The 19562-nt window shown below is 49.4% G+C and overlaps 1 protein-coding gene across 1 annotated transcript in view; it reads right to left on the bottom strand.

Annotated features, from left to right (window-relative positions):
• Syt13 (synaptotagmin 13) overlaps positions 1–17834 on the bottom strand; it is a 37514-nt gene extending 19680 nt beyond the window's left edge. Inside the window, exon 1 of the mRNA XM_021646563.2 lies at positions 17533–17834. Within this exon, the coding sequence (XP_021502238.1) occupies positions 17533–17715 (183 nt within the window). The 5' untranslated portion in view covers positions 17716–17834. The remainder of the gene's footprint in view (positions 1–17532) is intronic.
• Positions 17835–19562: the final 1728 nt, after the last annotated feature.

A 19562-nucleotide genomic window follows, 5' to 3' on the forward strand; every position in this document is an offset into this window, starting at 1 on the left:
GAGGACTGCCTCAGTAGGTGACACTCTAGACACTACTAGTCCTCAAAGACAGTTCTGGCTAGAAAGAAGTGGTATTAAGGCCATGGCAGGGGTAACTGAGTGAGGAAGAAAGGGAATTATGTCCATAAAAACTTGAGCGCCAAGAGATACCAAGCTAGGATTTGGACGCAGGCATGTGACTATAGAATCTGTAGACTAGCCTGTGCTTCTCTGCTGGCAGTGGCCTGGCATCTTCCCAAGGCTGTGGGAAGATGTAAGGAGAAGCCAGCTGGGGTGAGGCAGAGGATGTCCCACCTCTGTCTGGACATTCACTCATTCATCCGGTCGGACACCATTCACCGTCAAGGACTTTGTCTGTGAAAGAAGCCCTGTTGGCCACTGGTCTCTGCCCTCACACAGGGTCTGCACGTGTGTGGTAAGAGAGTGGAAAGAGGGAGGTGATCTATTAAGTTAAGCTAACTGAGGGAGATTGCTGTCTCCCCAAGAGAAGACTACCTCCTACAAGCTAAATCTATAGTCAGAATGGCCTCGCTCTCCTTGAAACTTAATGTAGTCAGAGAAGACAATGGGCTTTATTGCAAAGAGCTCCCCTATCCGCACCCCCAGCTCAGTGACTAAGCAATTTAAAAGCAGATTATTCCAGTCATGGGGGAGGGGGGTCTCCATTTCTCTCCTTTAAATTCAAGCTTCCAGCCCTTTCCACCTCGTGGTTCTGCCTGCCTGTGCCCTACACTGCCCCATGAGACCTCCCTGGGCCCTCTAAACCTCTGTAAAGGAAGTTCTGTGACAAGGATGCCATTTCACAGATGTGATAAGAGAAGCTGCTAAGGCAGAGCCCAATAAAAACCCAGCTAGACCATGTGGCTGGAATCACAGAGCAATCAGAGAAGGGGAGATGTGTGGGAAGGGAGCCATGCAGAAAGAGGCTTGGTGAACCTCACTTTGGACTGGGCACCTCAAAGCAGGAGTGGCAGCTTGACAAGCAGAGACATTGGAGAGGAGCATTCTGGGGCAAAGCAGCAGCTGAAAGTTTGCATACAGAGAACAATGAGTGTGTAGGTGGGGGAAGGTGAGGATGAAGGGCTTGAGGAGGGCTAGACTCCCGACATTCTGAGAAGAGAGAGTACCTAAAACAGTGGAGCAGGCCTTGCATATCAGTAATCCCAGCACCTGGGAGATGAAGGCTGGGAAACCAATTCAAAACCACCCTGGGATACCTAGAAATGGATTTGGATACATAGAAATGTGGTTTGTCTCAAACCACAGCCAAACAAAAGGGACCAGAAACCACAAAAAAACAAGATCTGCCCAGAGGTTTTTCTCCTCAGAGGTAGTTTCTGCGTTATTTGGAACTCACTTGCAGAGCAGGAAAAGGCAATATGGCCACCACCTCTTTAACAAATGGCGGCCAAGTTCATTTACCTGCTGAACCATCTCACCATTCTAGTGCTATGTTTCAGTAGTACTAAAATAAAAATAGGGGCTGGGGAAAAGGCTTAGCAGTTAAGAACCCTAGCTGCTCTTGCAGAGGACATGGGTTCAGTTTTCAGCACCCTCACGGTGACTCACAACCACCAGCAAGTCCGACACCCTCTCCTGACCTCCACAAACCGCATCAAAGTGGTGGACAGGCATTAATGTAGCTGAAACGCTTACACACAGAAATAGAATACATCTTAAAAACTAAGTCAAAACTAAAACAACATGGCTTTCTCTACCGTGGAGGAAACAGGGTTTCACAAAGGTGGAAATACTCAATATGCAATACAGTACTGAGCCCCTCTCTTAGTACTGTATTGCGTCTGCAGGGGCCGAAAGTCTCTCTGTCAAGCTGAGAGACCGTGCACCTGTCGGTAGCTCCTGTGAGACAGTTGCACGCGCCTTCATTCAGCCTGTGATCCACTCTGTGTATTTCCTTCATGGGTAAAATCCAGAAAAGGAGTACATTTGAAATGTATTTTGTCTTTTTGTGTGAGCATTTCAGCTTCATTAAAGTCTGCCCACCACTCACATGCAGTTTGCGGAGGTCAGAAGAGGGTGTCGGATCCCCTGGAACCAGAGTTTCCGATGGTTGTGAGTCAGCATGCGGGTGCTGCTCTTCTGACACTTTTGCTCCTGTTTCTTACCTGTGGTGGTAATGTTTGTTTGAGGTGTGTGTGTGTGTGTGTGTGTGTGTGTGTGCATATGTGTTTGTATGTAAACGTGTACATCGGGGCACTCAGGTATACACGTGTGTGCAGGCTTATGGAGGTCAGAGGCCACGCTTTAGTTGTTCCTCAGGTGACTTGTCTACTTTGTTATTTTGAGGCAGTCTCTCTTTGGCCTGGGACTCACCGAGCAGCCGGAGCTGGCCAGCAGGCCTGTGACTGGCACCTTATCACTGGGTTAACAAGTACAATCATGCCTGCCTTCTACTACATGGGCCCTGCTCACTTCCCTTGACACCTAAAGATTCTAGAATCTTCCTCCAGAGCAGTCAGAGGAACTGTTGATTCCATAATCCTTGCATAATTGATGATGCCACAGGCCAGGACAACAGCTTTCAGCCCCGTTATTATGCGAGCTTATTGAAAATCACAGGCTGCTGGAACAGGATTGTTTTTAACCATGAAATGACGAGCACACTCGAGATTATCCTTCTAACAACGCCTGTTGTCCACATTCGCCTCCTCAAAGCTTTTCTCGGTGTTAGAGAAGGAAGTACATTTGCTGAGCCTGTCAAGTGTAAAAATCATCCATTAAGGATGACGTGGGGTGGAAAAAGTGCAGAGAGGTGCAAGTCTCCGGGAACAGCCATCCTTTTTGTCCAGTCACGTGGAACGCACCGTACTCACACCGTAAAGGGCCTGGAGGTGTGAGTGCGGCCAGGGCGGTAGTGTGGTGGCGAACAGGTGTGCATTCTCCTTAGGTTTGGGGCTGAAGCCTATATTCCCCTCATTGGGTTAGGGCTTGACAAGTCATCCCACACTTGTTTAGCTGCCTCTGCGGCAAACATGAGCAAGACCCTACTCTCAGAGAGTGTACTGCAGGGTTGGAAGAGAGACTCCATGATCAGGAACAAGGAAGTGCTTATGCCACACAACTCCTGAGCCTGAGCTCACAGCAGACATGGCTAATCGATGAAAGGGTTCTTTCTTGCTGAGCTCAGGTATCTGTGTGATGAATAAGAACTGATACGCAAGATGAAAGGTATTGGCCACCTTGGATGCATGTGTATAAAAAGATGAACAGCAAGCCTTTTATTTTGGGCAGCTCTGGGGATGGGAACCCATGGCCTTGTGTGTGGGCAAGCCCATTACACTTGAGCTACTATCCCAACCTGTTGAATGTGGCCTTCTAATAGTAAGGGTTATTTTCATTTATGTGTATGTGTCTGTGTGAGTGGGTGCCATGTGCAGACAGGTGCCCAAGAAGAGGCCAGAAGAGAGTGTCAGACCATCTGGAACTGAAGCCACAGGCTGTTGCAAGCCACCTGACAGAGCGCTGGGAACTGAACTCGGGTCATCGGGAAGACCTTCAAGTATTCCTAAATCTCCCCAGTTCCCCAAACACAGTCTTAAATGTCTCTGGGCTGTGTGCTACCAAAAGCCCAAAGAACTGTTCCTCATCCTCGGTGTGATCAGAAGGAGGAGGGCTTGAGCCCAGAATCTGAGGATGATGAACGGTGGAAGAGAAAGAGGCATCTCAAATAGGGATGGCAGTAACCTGGATCCAGAGAGGCACATACTTGTGGCATGATGAGTATGCCAAGGAGGAAGGTGAGGCAGGGGAAAAAAAAAAGTGAGGCCAGGCCATAAAGGGCCTTAAACAAAAGGTTTAGAGCTCTGTTTTAACAGTGGGACCTATGGACAGTCAGCAGTCAGAGAGTCGCCTGAACAAAACTTAATGCCGGTAATTTAAATCAGCAGATGCATGCAAGGACAGAAAGGAAAGTGAGGCATGGAGGAAGGAAGAGATCTGGTGGAGTATGTGGGAGAGGTCTAGGAGGGAGAAGTCTTGGGCACAAGAACCAAGATGAGGAAAGGAGCATCAGGTGAGAGAGATCTCCAAGGAAGGTGGACTGCTTAAGGTGGAATCAGGTTGGAGCGGAAGGGGTGTGTGCAAGGGAGCTGTGCTCAGAAGGAGCACTTCCGATTTTTGTTTGTAAGCTTTCCAGAGAGAACTGTTCCTGAAGGCCCTGCACAACTACCCACAGTAGGGCTGGAAGGACAGTCTGGTTCCTGTCTAATCAGCAAGGGATGCCCTGTAAAGGGCGGATACTGGGCAGGCAAGGAGTTGGAGATGAGGTAGCCAAGGATACTGGCATCTTGGCAGCTGTGGTTCCTCATGGTCAGAATGCCCCTTTGTGGTCACAGTGAGGTTGTTGCCACTAAATCAGAAATTAGGAGGGCACTCACCCAGTTCTCACATGTGTGCTAATGAAGGGGGTGGTGCACGTGCGTGTGAATGCGTGTTCTTAAAGACTCTCGCTTTATGATATATATCATTTACATCATGGCTTTGACTTCTGCACCCTTGTGAATTTTCTATAGAATCATGGGAAGAAATACCCTAAAATGGAAATCTGATCCACTATGAGTTAGGGGTGAAATGGCTCACATTAGCCCATGAATGTGTTACTTATTTCATAAATAGTTATAAAGATCTCTTTTAAACCCACAATGCAGAACCCACTGGGCAGCTAGTTCCCTTCAGGGCAGCCCTTTCCAGTTTCTCTCTGAAGTATATGCTTTGCTTAGCTTTGCTAAAACAACAAACACAGGCTAGCAAGTAGACAAAGGCCTTCATCTTACACAGCCTGTCTCGCTTACTAAATTCTCCCCCTTGAGATAACATGAAACGAGAGATGTCCTAGCCTCCGCCCCCATAACAGAGCCACTCCTAGTATTTCACTTCCAGCTGCCATTTTGATACAGCTGTTCTCCCATTTAAGCCCAACGCAAACCTATTGTATGCCCCCTACCAGCGGGCCTGCAAAGTGTTGCAAAAATATGGTTCGACCATAGGAGGTTGGTAATATCAGAGCGGGTGGTTTCCAGTTGCTATAAACTTGGGGTGTCTCTCCTCAGGTCCTTGCAAGCTCCTTAAAATGGGAACCACCCTGAAATGCCCTGACCCAGATGTTGGTTGGCAACAGGTATTAAAAGCTTTGAGATGCATGAGGCACCAAAAGGGGAAATGAAAGCCAGTGCTCAAGGTTGGGACCTTGTATGGATAGAAATATCTTCATTGTTGGTGCCCACCTTGCCAGTTTCGTTGCTACCCTCTCTTGATTGTCTGATCCCTTCTGGCTGATTGCCAGGGTCTGTGATAATGGTTAACTCTGAGCACCCATTGTTAGATTTAGGCAGGAGCTCATGGTACATTTACACTGCATGTCAGGGCTGGAGGTCAGGAGACTGACCGGATGGGGGACCTTCCATTAAACATTTATACTAGTGGAGGGTCAAGCTGTCAACATGAGACATGAATGGTCTCACGTTGACCAGCAGGATCATTGACATCTCTAGGTATAAAGTGGCTCGGGGGAGGGGAGGTTGCAAGACCCAGCTGAATGAAGACGTTCTCGCTAAAAACAGCTGAGCCCTTCACTTACAGGTACAGCAACCACCTTCAGCAACCTGGCCGGGAGGGGCCAAGGGCAGGTCTCCTCCAGGACCCTCTTCTGCTAACACCACCTTGTTCTACCAGTGCAGCTGACAGGGAGGAGCCACTAGAGCTAGAGCATGAAAGGATAGAAATAAGGGGCTGCTTGGGGCAGGGGTGGGGATGGGGTTAAGATCAGAGCTTTCCGGGGGCCCAGAAAGAGTCCTTGGAGACAACAAGGAGCAGTTTCCACCTCCCCTCCCCCACACTACCACTGCACCCCCATCCCTGTACTTACTGCATTTTGGGCACCACAGTGCTTAATGTTTACATTTGTTACTTTGTGTTGTTGTGATGAAAAGTCAGACCAGAACAATTGAAGGAAGCGTCTGTGTTGGCTCACAGTTTGAAGGGAAAAGTCTGCAGCAGGAGCTTGAGGCGGTTGGTTGCATGGTATCCCCAGTCAGAAAACTGGTGTTCAGCTACTTTTCTCCTTTTACAATCAGTCTGGGACCCAACCCTTGGAATGGCGTCACCTCAATTAACCTAACTTAGATAACTCCCACAGGCAAGACCGGAAGCCTGTCTACTTAGCAATTGTAGATCCTGTCAAGTAGACAATCTCTACTAACCATCACAGCATGCTGCCTCATCTCCATGATGACTCAGTGATAAGATCACAAGTGACCAGGGCGGGTGTGGAAAGCTTAGGTCACTGGCTGGTGTCAAAGCAAAGGGAAGGGTAGATCCTCTCAGATGCCCCAACTCCTTCACTCATTCTTAGACTATACCAAAAGCACTCTGATAAGGGCCTTTCAAGGCAGCTTAATTATTCATACTATTTATTAGCCCAATTACCATCCCGTTTACTGCTGCAATTAGAGCGGCCTCCCAAGGCGGCCTGTCTGAGTCCCCAAGCCGGCTTTCTTCCAGCTTAGTCAGACTCAGCCACAGCCACCCTGCTGTGCTCCTGAGCAGGCCGGGACCCTAAAGTGTCTCCCCCAGGCACAATCTGCAATGCTGCCTGCATCCCTGGCAGTAGCCTCGGCCCGCTTTTCCAGACTTCGAGGCACAGGTACAGCAGACACAGTGAGCCGCTGTATGTGCCCCTGTAGATCTCTCCCGGGGCTTTGGCACCTACACAGCCAAGGGGCTCCCTCTGCAGAGGGATTCTGGGAGCTTCTTTACAATGAAGGTTCTAGAAACCCCACAGGGCAGGTGTAAGGACATCTGCCTCCTCTGCTGCCGGCAGCTCACTCTCCTTTACATGGACTGCAAGTACTCCAGTTGTTTCAAGCGTGTTGTGGAGTCTAAAGACCCCCTCCCCTTGTTCCTAGCCCTCATCCTGACGTCATCTGGTGAAACTCCGGTCTTGAGTCAGCCACTGCTAACCCTCTTTTGCACTTCTTGTCCTCAAGTGTTTTGCACAGAGGGTGCTGCCTCAGGAAAATGTGCTCCACTTGGGCAGGAGATGAGCTCTTCAAAGGACACACTCCACAGCTGCAGGATAGCCCGCAGGTCGAGTCGGATTTTGTCTTGAAATAACCCTACTGTCTCTGTGTGATAGCCTCGTCTTCCTTGCAGGTGAGGGGGGCGTTGCTGGACGTAGAAGCATGGCTGCTGCTGATGTGAGGCACCGGGAAAGGAAATTATGAAACCAGGAAAGGCAGGGGCACCTTCCGAAGGAAGGCAGCCTGGCCTGTGGCAGCCATCCCTGTGCTGTTCTTAAAGTGTTCTCTACTTGGAATGCTCTCGGAACATTCTTTCCAATTTTAGTCAGCACTGTCTTGGATTGTTTTTTTTTTAGACTGAATCTCATGTAGACCAGCTCAGTCTTAAACTTCCTACATACAGAGGGATGACCTTGAACTCTGTTCAAGGGATGACCTTGATCCTCCTGCCTCTATGATCCAGTGCTAAGATTACAAGCATGTACCCCCATGTTTTACTCTTTTTTAATGAGTATTTTAGTTGAGTTTCATTATGTCATTTCACGCATTTTCATGCATATGTGTCATTTTTGTAACTTTCCAACTAGTTTCCCCTCTCTTTCACCAATCTCTTGATCCCCTCTTTCCTCCTCTGCTTTTTTATGTCTAGGGAAATCTCCTTGACATAGGGGAGAAGACAGTTTGCCATAGTCAGTTGTATCATCTTTGAGTTACATTGCCTTCCTCCTCCTTTTGTGACATGCCAGGGACTGAACCAAAGACCTTACACATGCTAGGCAAGCATTCCACCGCTAAGCTACATTCCAGTCTGAAAGTATGTCTTTCTTCCCATCCTCATCCCTTTCTTCGGTTCTCCCTTCCTTTGGAGATCTTTCTGCCCTGTCAAAGTCTCCCTTCTACTTTCCTGTCATACATATACATATACATACACACATACATGCACAAACACGCACATGCACACACAAACACAAACACATATGCACACACGCATATATACAACATCCTTTTCTCTCTCCCATCCCTCACCCAATCCAGTTACCCACTTAGCATCCTCCTTACTTCTTGCTAAGTGAAGCCCTGTTCCTGTTTCTAAGAAAGTAAAGTACACCTTGGCTTCAGTGAGCAGATTTGAGGGCAAAGGAAATCAATGAAATGTATCAAAACGCCCTGGGTCTTTGCCAGGTGGACTCGGTCTGGCAGACTCCCCACGGGGCCCTTCCTTGCTTTTGTTCATTCATATTCATGTGCCTAAGTACCCCTCCTGACTTGATCTTGACCTGTTCCCGTAGAGCAAGTTTCAGAAGGCAAGCGATGCTCCATCGCTTTAATGGGAAACATCATAATGCATTTCTTGTCCACCCTAAACCCTCAACCAGCTTCTCCAAATATCTTGTAATTATGCTTCAGTGCCGTGTGAAAATCACCTAAGACTTTTCTGTACTATGAAGGCCAAAAAAAGCCCTTTAGCCAAGGAATTAGCACTTACTGAAAGTTGTGGTAGGAAAGCCTGTGTGCACAGCACATCAGCCCCATTGGGGACATCGCCAGAGCTCCTCCTGGCACTGTTCTGGCCTGTCGGCATCAATGTGAGGACATTATATACAAAATGGAGTTGAGCTTAGGGGACACCCAAGTCTCTGGGTGAAGCATCAGGGAGGCACGAGGGCTAAAGCTTGCTGGGGTGGAGGGATGGAGGAAGAGGACGAGGACAGCATGCAACAAATCTAAGCAACAGGATGACAGGTACAGACTTCTCAACTATGTGACACCCCACTGCTTCTGAGACGCACACGTGTCTCGGGTGTACCTGTGTGGGTTCGTTTCAATCAACGTGCAATGCAGAGAACAAATGGCTGTTAAAACCAGTTAAAGAATTTAGGAACATCAATCAGAATAAAAGCACAGGAAATAATTTTGAAATGGGTGTTTCAATGAAAGGCTTAGAAAATTCTGTGTTTTAGTTACCTCTCTTGCTGCTGTGACCAAACCTGACATGAAGCAACTTAAGAGAAGGAGGGCTTATTTGGGCTCATAGTTTTAGGGGATACAAGCCATTCTGGCGGGGAAGGCAGGAACCCAGAGGGTGAGTCAGTTGGTCAGATTGCTCCTGCATTGGGAAACAGAGCAGACAGGATGTGGGTCAGGCCCACCCCTACTGACCCACTTCCACTGGCAAGGCTCCACTTCCTCAGCCTTCCAAAACAGCACCACCATCTGGGGCTAAGTGTTAGAGCAGGTGGGATGAGGTGGGGTGGGGTGGGGTATAGTTTACATCCAAAACACATTTTCACACAGTTGCTAGGGTGACTATCTAAAAAGAAGGAGAAGGAAGGAAGGAAGGAGAAAAGGAAAGAGGGCAAAGAAAGAAGGAGGGAAGAAAGGAAGAAAATCAGAACTAATGACAAAGGAGTTACAGAATTTAGCTCCTCCAGTATTGCTGGGGGAATAGAAAATGGCAGATTGTCCATGGAAGGCAGTTCAGCTGATCCTCCAAAAGTTAAATATAGAATTGCTACTTGACCTGGGAATTCAACTCCCATGTATATTGTGTACCTGAAAGAGCTGAAGGCAGGAACTCAAACAAACAGATGGACTGTCCAGAGCATCAGGACTAAGGCAAGGATAACAGGGAGGATGTGTGAACAGTGGGGGTGAACACAGGCTGTGACGGGGACAGGCCTTAGAAATGTTCTAAGTGGTGGGCTGGAGAGCTGGTTCAGCGGTTACCACCATTTGCTGTTCTGCAGATGACCAAAACAGGGTTCACACTACCCACACCGGACAGCTCACAACCATCTGTAACTTCCCACCCAGGGACTCAGACAGCCCCCTGCCTCCAAGCACACCTGCACGCACATGCTCAGACGCACACGCTCAGACGCACACTTTCTCACACACAGACATACACATGGCTAAGAATAAAATAAAGCTTTTTTAAAAAAAGGAGAAACAGTGTGCTAACTGTAAGACGCCAGACACAGAAGGTCACTTGTTAATGATTCTATTTATACGAAATGTCCAGAACAGGCAAATCCCCAGAGACAGACAGCAGATGGGTGTTTACCAGAGCCTGGGGAGGAAGAAGAACAAGAGGCTCCCGCTAAATGGGTGTGGGTTTTCTGCTGAGGTGATGGAAATGTTCTGGAATTAGGTGGCCTGGTAGTTGCTTAACAATGTGAATTACTAAATAGTATTGATTCATGAACTTTGAAACGGTTAGTTTTGTGTGGATTTTACCCTAATTTAAAAACACATTGGAACTAAATAGATTCCAGACAGTCCACAGAGGCATGGCATGACTACATAATGAGCATGTGTGAGAGGATGAACCTGACCAAGTGCAGCAATGGGCTGCTTGCCTGAGCCTCACTGACCCTCCAGCCTGACCACAGATCACTTCACACCTGCTGTCCCTTCTGTTGACTCTGGGCCTGCCCACAGCACCATATGCTTCATGAGGATAGGGAATGGGTCACTGTGTCACCTGTGAGAGAGCAGCTACCATTGTGTGCCCATCCCCCAGGGCTGAACCTGGCACATAGTATTCACTCAGTAAAAATAATTAAAGTGGTAAGAAAAGGAAAAGCGGGCTGGGCGTAGTGGCACAGACCTATAATCCCAGCATTTGCATGGCAAGGAAGGAGGATCTCTAAGTTCCTGACCAGTTTGGTCTATATAGTGTGATTCAATCTAGCCTTGGCTACATAGTTACAACAGTGAGACCCTGTCAGAAGGCCCCAACTCTAAGAAGAAGAAGGAGAAGAGGAGGAGGTGGGGCAAGGAGGAGGAGGAGATATCAGGAGGGGAGAGGACAAGAGGGAGGCTCACTCCCCTTCCTTCTGTTTTCCTTTCCCCTCTGCTGACATGTTAGTTTCCACAACTTGGTTGTGGGGTCCTTTTTGTGCTCAGGTGTGTTGGTTCTGAGGCCCATGCAGAGAACTCTTGGTCATTACAACTCAACTCTACTAGGGCTGGAGAGATGGCTCAGTGGTTAAGAGCACTTGCCACTCAGGAAGGCGACTTGGGTTTGGTTTCCAGCACCCATGTGGTGGCTCACAACTGCTTGTAGCTGTAGTTCCAGGTGATCCAATGCCACCTTCCAGCTTCTGACCAGACACTTGCACGTATGCACCTGGTGCATATGTACTCACACAGGCACACACACATACACACACACACACACACAAATAAAAACACTTGCTTCTGTGAAGCTGTTGTCCTCATCCTTAAGTCTGGTTTCCCCAGGGCCAGCAAGAAATCAGTTCTGTGGGTTCTGAACACAAGGGCACTGAGGCCAAGAGGGAGGTGAACTGTTGCCCTTTGGTAGAGGACCATACAGAGAAGCTGTACTCAGCTAGGTAGGCAAGAGGGAGCCTCGGCCTCAATGCTCCTGTTGTATGGCAGGTGCCCTTGTCTTCCTTGTTGTTCTGGATCCTCACCTGCTGGTCTCTTCTTTCCCTTCTCCTTTTGCCTTAACCCCTGCTGGCTTCTTGGCCTATTCCCCCCACTGAGTCCTTCTCCTGCATTCCCCATTGCTGATACCCTGGTCAGCATCTAAAGCCCTGAGCAGGGTGCAACAGTGTTTTCCATATGGGCTCCACGAGGGGACAAATCATGAACCTGACTCTTAGGTACTTTTCCTGTTGCTGTGTAAAGTGTCTGGTAGGAAGGGAGAAAGGCTGTAATTGGCTCACAGTTAGAGGGATAGCAGGGAAGTCAAGACAGCAGGAGCTTGGCGCAGCTCATCGCATCACATTCATAGCAGGAAAGCAGAGGTCAGTGAATGCACACTGCTGTTCAACTCCCTTTCTTCAGCATGCAGTCTGGGATCTCTGACAGGGGATGGTGCCACCCACAGGGGACAGGTCTTCCCACCTTGGTTAACATAATCAAAACCATCCCCACAGGCATGCTCAGAGGCCTAAATTCTGAGTGATGCTAAATTCTGTCAAGTTGGCAATTAACACTAATCATCACACTCACTAATCTGTATGCCACACCAAAAACAAACTGGGGGAGGAACCAGGAATGTGATAAGTCAGGACCTGCCATTGGGAAGGGCCTACTAGGTCCAGAAACAGAGATTTGCTATGAGAGTCTTTGAAGGGCTTAGTGCTTCCTGGGGTTGTGCTCATCTCCCTGAAATAATTTATGCTAATCTCGTGATGAAAAATTCATACTGTCTTTGTTGTTGCTAAGCAACCAGCCCAAACATGTTTACTGTGTAAAATCTCTCAGGAGGGTGCTGAGCTGCACCCAGTGCCTGGAGCTGATGGGTGTACAAAGTAGAGAATAACCCAAGCATCAGGGGAGGTTTTGAAAACTGACCTGCAAAGACAGACACCTGTTCCCCTGTCTGGGGAAACAGCAGCCTGAATAAAATTTTGACGAGCTGTTTCTTATTAAGCTCTAGCTAAGTGATCAAATATGTGGCTCTAGAACCAGACTCTATAAGTTTGGGTCCTACGATACGTTACTGTGAATATATTACTTAAGCTCTATGGATTCACATTTCTCACCTGTGAAAATGCAATTGTCTGGTACATATAAAGAGCTTATGTAGGTAGATGCAGAGCCAGCCCCGATGTGTACTACTCTGTGGAAATGGGTCTTTTACTGTTGTTTGTATGGATGGAAGAGTTACTAGTCAGGGAATTTATTGACAGTAAGCTTGGAGCTGAAGCCTTAAAATGCTGAGAACTAGGCTGGGTGGTCTCAGTATTATCACATGTACTTAGCATGTAGGAAGCATTGGGCTCAAGCCTTCCCCATCCCCCTACCAGCAACAAACAACAGCAATAAGTAAGTAAAAGGCTGAGAATCTATGGCAGTCATCCCTTAAAGCAGCCAGAGTCCAATCAGTTCCAGGAGTGGGGTTAGCAATACACAGGCCCTTCAGTCATTAAGAGTCAACAAAAGGGATGTCCAGAGAGCAACCACTTAGAACTGGAGAAAGATGCGCTTTGGACTGTGGGTGGCATTGCTCCTCCTCAGGATTTCTCACAGCTCCCTGAATGTTGACCATCATTCAGCACGGTTACATGCTCTGTAGCAGTTCCTGGCTGCACCTTCTGTCTCCTCAAGAGGAGCATGTTTGCTTTCCACTGTATGCCGTGTCTAGGATGCACTCATTAACCTTTAACGAATGATGTGATTAATATGTGGTGCAACAGATGTGCTTGGCCCATCTCACCCGTGGGTGTAATGAAAACAAGCAGCTTGGGGGGGGGGTGCTGCTCTGAGGTCAGAGAACAATTAAAGGTTTTCTAGGGCCCCATTGCTGGCATTGTGGCCCCAGTTCCCAGAGCAAGCCTTTTATGTTGCAGGTGGAGAAACAGTAGCAGATGGATAGCTCCAAGAGGCAGCTTCTGCTGGACCATTACTGGGGGAATCTCAGGACTAAAAGCCCCCATTATGAGAGTACTGGCCTGGTCTTAATGATTTCCACAGTGTGACAACAATGAGCTGGTTTAATAAAAACCGTATTGGTACACAGCTATTTACAGAAAAGCACACAAACAATAGGCTAGGTGAATTTTAAGGAAAATAAACCAGGTATAGATAAACCACTTTTATCATGAGGCAGAGCAGGAATCAAAGTCCAGGGGCTTACCCATTCCTTATTCAACCTATTGCTTACTTGTCTTGCCGGGTGGCACCATGCATGCCTCAAGCCTGGCTTCAGGTCTCCTGTAAATGGGCACTTGCCTGTATGACCTACTTTGAGTTTTGTCCCTCCTAGTCCCTGTTATAGACAAAAATGTTTCATTCAGTATACAAATCCGGGGGGGGAGGGATCGCACACCCTGCTGCCCGTCGCTCATTGTCAGGGACATGGGAAAAGTGAAGGGCATGCTCCAGACCTTGGGGGAAAGGACTCGACTCTGCGTCTGTTATTTGACATCAATTCAACATTTATTCATCCCATTAAAAACTTGGAACTAAGCTTCTGTTGAAAGCCAGCTTGTTTCAGTTCTGATGGAACGGAAGAACTGAATGAGCTGGGTGCTGGTGGCAGTGGGGAGCGGGTGTGTGGATATGAGAATTGGGTGAGCACTGATGAAGGCCAAGCAAGTTCACTAAAGTCTCTGGCTCCGTGTTGCCTATTTGTGAGGACAGATAGTACCAGCTTCCCTGGGGACTCAAGTTATTTGAGAAGCTCCGCTTAAGGCCACAGCCAAGTTGGTTTTTATATAAGTTGAAACAGGACCCTAAAATGAAAGCTTCTTGACCTCTTAGGGTCATGCAAGGAGATGACTTCAGGGTGATCAGTGGGGAGGGCAGCTTCTCTGCTCACCCCCAAATGCCAAAAGGGACAGCAGAAACCTGAAACCTGGGGAGAGGAAACTCCAGGGAAGGAAGTCAGGGGGTCTGAAGCTTACAAATAGATTCAGAGACAGTTGTGAAGAAGAGACAGGGCTCCTCCCTGTTTATTTCTTCGTCAAACCACAGCTTACCTGTCACCAAACTTCCTGGGGTGGGTTGAGGTGTCCCCAGTGATCCCACCAGCCCAAACACTGGACACAAATGATGGGGCACCTGAGTCTATCTATCTCTAGGGCAAAGTGTGACCTATGACCTGAAGCCAGCAGGGCACCTGGCCCTCAGCAGGAGCTCCTGATCATTGGTGTGGCGATCCCCTCCCTATCTAGAGAAGCTGTCAGATCCGTCTCCAGGATGCTTAGAAAGCAGAAAGTAGAGTAGATAGGCTGTATAGGAATAGTCAGTAGCATCTATCCAGGAAGAGCTACATGTGAGGTCCTTTATTAATGTAGTAAATCACAGGATGGGGCAGGGACCTTAATAAACACCATAACTAAAAGTGGAGGGGTGGAGGGGTATAAACCACAGAAGAAGTATCTGCAACCCCAGCATCACGTTTCAGACGAGCTACGGTTTTCCTTGAAGACAAACTCACAGGGATTTGGAACACTTTCACACTTTCTTGTTTATAGCCCACTTATGGAAAATGCCATGTTTCAGTCTGGGTTAATGGTGACAAGAAAACAAGATCATTTCCCCCTAATCAAGACTCTGACCCTTTAAAAAAAATTGCCTGGGAGATTTTTTTTAAACCCTGGGAGACCTCCAGGCTCCTTTTTAATACAAACCTCAATTTTGTCTATCCATTTTGGGGCATCAATCAGATTTGTAGGTCCACCCTATGACACCAGCAGCACAGCCAATGAGACTTGGAAGTACAAACAAGGATGCTGTACCTTCCAAACACCCCCAGATCTCAGTGAGACACAACTAGCCACAAGACCTCTGTTGAAGCCAGTTATGTACAGACACCCCCCCCTCTAGCACTGCACCCTCTCTTTGAGGAACGTCTTCAGTGAGCCTTGCTAACTGTCCCTCAGGCACCTCACCCTGTGCCTGCCTCCTTGGCTTCTTTCAACTGCACTGTCTTTGTCTGTTACTTTATCTGGGTCAGTGGATGAATCAGAGCACAGTGGCCACCAAGACACCTTGAGCTCTCCAGTCATCATTTTCACACCTATTGAAATCTGCTGCCAAATTCCCTGGCACTGGGGAACCGGAGAAGACATATACATAGGTGAGCATCACTTATCAACAGATATTCATGGGCAAACGTCACTGACCTCCAGAGAACTAGCCCTGGGCTGCAAAGACACAGCCCCTGCACCCATAATCCCTTGGAACAGAAGGCTGGGTGCCTTTGTTTGCCAGTGGTTTCTTCTTGCACAAATGTCAGTTTCTAGGTGCTAGGAATGAATATTATACCGGTGGCTAATATGAATGACAGCCAGTGTAGGGAGTGCTATAAAGGCTTTAGAGGGAATGATATGGCACACGGTCACAGGGATGTTTGCTTCAGGGGCCAGTTTAATAAACTCCTCCCTTGGAAGATAACAGGAAGAGATCTAAAGGCTGAGGAGAAGCCATCTGTGTGGAAAATAAGTTTGGGGGTGGGGGAGAAGGGAGGGCATCATCAAGCCAGAGAGGCAAAGACTACAGAAAGAGTCACTGGGGGTGAGCCTGGCTTGGAAAGACAGGCACCTGTCAGAGAGAGGGGGCAGGGGGCTGGCTGGAGGGGCTACCAGCAAGAACTCTAAAACCAGACTAGCTCAAGGAGAGCTGTGTGGCCTTGAGCGAGTCACTTGTCCTCCCTGAACTTGTGTTTTCTAATTTATAAGTTGGGCTGTTAAAAGCACAAATATACGTAAAGGTCTTACCAGCGAGGCATCGAGGTGGTGACTAAACAGTGGCTGGCTTGCTGCCACTTATTCTAATGAGGTGTTTGGGGGGGTTTTAAGTTGCTGAGAGGAAGTCTGGCACTTCTTGGGCAGATACTCAGCATTGTGTGGGGGTCAGTAGGACAGTCAGAAGGGAGCCTGGAAGCTGTTTACAGTAACTGCTCCCCAGTTAGGGGTAGCTGGAGGGTCACAGCTGAAAGGCGGCAGAATGCCATCTGTCCCTCAGGTGTCTCCCAGAGACGCCAGATGGGAGGGGAAGGCAGCCGGCCACACCCTCACCACTGGGGAGCCCACTGTTCCCACTTCCAGACCATGCCAGGCTCACATCCCACCACTCACCAGCTCCTGTTTACCAATGACAATATCACTTGCCTGGGGATTCTAAGTGCCTCAAGGACAGCAGCCATTTCCCTTACTCCCACTACAGGCTCCACTCTGGGACCTGGGGGGGAGGGGTTCTGAATAATTAATTTACTAGGAAAGAGAGGACTGGCTGAGAGGAAGATCCTCCCAGAAGGCTGAAATCAGGGACTCTGGAAGGTCCTTGGTGCATGTCTGACCCATGGCCATCCTTTCCTCAGAGAGACAGGGCTCTCTGAGGAGCACTGTCCTCCGCCTGAGAAGCATTCTGGAGGTCACAGATCATGGAGAAAGCTCTTCCAGCAGATCCCCAAGACTCTGCTGCCATTCCAGCCTGGAATACACAGCCCAGAGCCCATTTCCAGCTCAGGGGGCTCTGAGGACCACAGATGAGGGGAATAAAAGCTCTCCAATCTCCAGAGACCTAAGGGGATGCGGGAGCTCAGCTGCTAGGAAGAGAGGGTCTTGCAGGCTCCTCCTCATTGACTGCCTCTAGACCCCCAGACATCCCTACTGTTCCTGCTGTCCAGCTGTGAAAACACACAGGTGCCATCTCCCCTCTGATGATTTCCTAGGGAGCTGTTCGCCCCACAGTCCCCCCTCTCTCCTCCGGCAGACCCCACTACCCTTGCCCCCTATTCTGCAGGCTTCTTCTCCCCAGTGTCCCTCCAAGGGAGCCTTAACCCTGCAGCCACCTCCCTTCCAAAGGTTCACGGTCTCCCTTCAACCTGCACATCTTCCCCAACCCTTATTCCTTTCCCAGCCCTCTCAAGCCCTCATCCCCCATCCTCCTTCACCTCCCTCCCGTAATCCTCGAGGCCACCACGACCCCCGTTGCAGGTCTTGTCTGCTGTCTCCCTCCCTGTCTATCAAAACATAGGGTGGCCCGGCCATCCCACCTGGTCTGCACTCACCTGTTGGGCTGGCTCTAGCACACCGGGCCTCGCCTTCTCCGGGTCAGGCTCGTGGTCCCGAGGCAGAAACCTCTTCTTGGGGTGCATATGCCTGCACAGGCAGGTGACCCCGCACAGCGCAAGGATGCTAGTGGCCGTGCCCAGCGTGGCGCCCAGCGCGATCACAGGCACCGACAGCACCATGGTGCCTGCTTCCCGCGGCTCGCCCGCCTCCCGCCACCAGCCCCCTGCACCTCGCGCTCCCGCCTGGCTCCAGCCGCTCTCCAGACTCCGAGGGCGGGGAAGCAGCCAGCCGGGAGGGAGGATGGCTGTAAGGACGTCAGAGGCGGAGGCTGACCCGGAGGCGCGTCAACCGCAACCCCCTCCTCGCCACCATGTGACCCGCCTCCTACCGCCAGGTTTGTGCAGGACCGTGCCTAGCGCTCTAAGCTCTAACGTACACAAACACACATACATACTTACATACATATATACATATACATACATACTTACATACACACATGCATGCATATACACACACACTGGCAGGGGATACCCTCAGAGTTGTATGGGGTCATTCCTAGTGTTATCTCCCTCCCTGTCTCCACCCCCTGCCCGGTCCCCATCCCGCACATAGGTGATAAACTCAGGATTCTGTTGGGAAATTCCTAGAGCTATGTGTACACACATATGCACACACACAGACACCCACATACATACACGCACATACAGAGGTACACCATGTGCAAACACACATGCTTGGACACACACACAGGACAACCTCAGGGTTGTACGGAGCCATTCCTAGCGCTCTATGTACAAACACGCACATGTGCACACACTCACACACAAAGACATGCACACACACACATACAATGGCAGGTGGGTAATCACGGTGTTTCATGGAGTCAATCTTAATGCTCTGTGCACATGTGTGTGCACACACAGGCAGTTGGCTCTAGGAGCTTCCTGAAGTCACAGTGTTAATCAACTGGAGGAATCCCCCTCTACGGATCTGGGACTCATTCTGGAGAGCTGGTCACCTCCTCAAACTACTCACTCTTTGCGGATGCTCCAAGCTTTGCAAGAGCACAGGAGTAGAGGTGTCTCATTTCCTGGGCTCACAGTGGCTTCACAGGACAGACACTGGACAGGCAGAGACTGGGCGAGGGAATGTGGGGGGTGGACAAGGAGAGAGATGGGGAGACTGGGGTGTGAAGGGACTGACTGATGTGGTGTGCCTGGAGGGTCCTGTGTTCTGGTAGTTATCTTAGGGCTGCATTACAGCTCACGTGTGTTATCTGATCCCAAGGGGAACGACCTTACCGCCTACATAGCTGAGGGTGCTGAGGCTCAGAAGGGCCACAGGGCCACTGGAAACGTTGTCTTCGGAGGCCATTGGGATCAGAGGCTGCCTCTGGGGCACAGGGCTCACAGTGTGGAGACTGTGTGAGGGAAAATGAGAGTTTGTGCAGGAAGATGACTGCCTTTGCTCTAGAAAGCTGAGCTTTTGGTGCTATTCATGATGCAGAAGGCTTGAGTCACTGAAAACTAGATGTGGTTTGTAGGCGCTGGGTGTGCTTTCTGGGTGCCTCTGAGAGGGGGCTTGGCAGAATTAGTCCACAGCTTCCAGGCAGCTGATGACTCTGGAGTTGGAGATGTCCAGCAGCTATTGTCTGTCCAGCAGCGCTTGTCTGTCTAGCTTCAGGTGTTATCTCTGCCTGGGTCTGCCTTTTCCTCCCCCTAATTTATCACTTACCCACCACATGGAGCACCACCATGACTCCCTGGCTTAGAGCAGTTGGTTTTTGTTTTGTTTTTTGTTTTTTTGTTTTTGTGTTTTACACAGCATGATTCTGTAGGTTGGCTGCACTCAGCTGGGCGGTTTCTGCTCAGCAGTCTTCCGGGACTGCAGTTATGAGGGGTCCAGCTGGGCTGGGCTGTGCAAATGGTACTCTGAGTGGTAGCAGCTGCTGCCAGGCCACCCCAGGAAACAACCTGAAAGCTCAGCAGGCACCCTTCATTCTCCTCTACACAGGCCTGTCCTGTAG

This window comes from Meriones unguiculatus, chromosome 18 (genome assembly GCF_030254825.1).
Source record: "Meriones unguiculatus strain TT.TT164.6M chromosome 18, Bangor_MerUng_6.1, whole genome shotgun sequence".
Classification (NCBI taxonomy): domain Eukaryota; kingdom Metazoa; phylum Chordata; class Mammalia; order Rodentia; family Muridae; genus Meriones; species Meriones unguiculatus.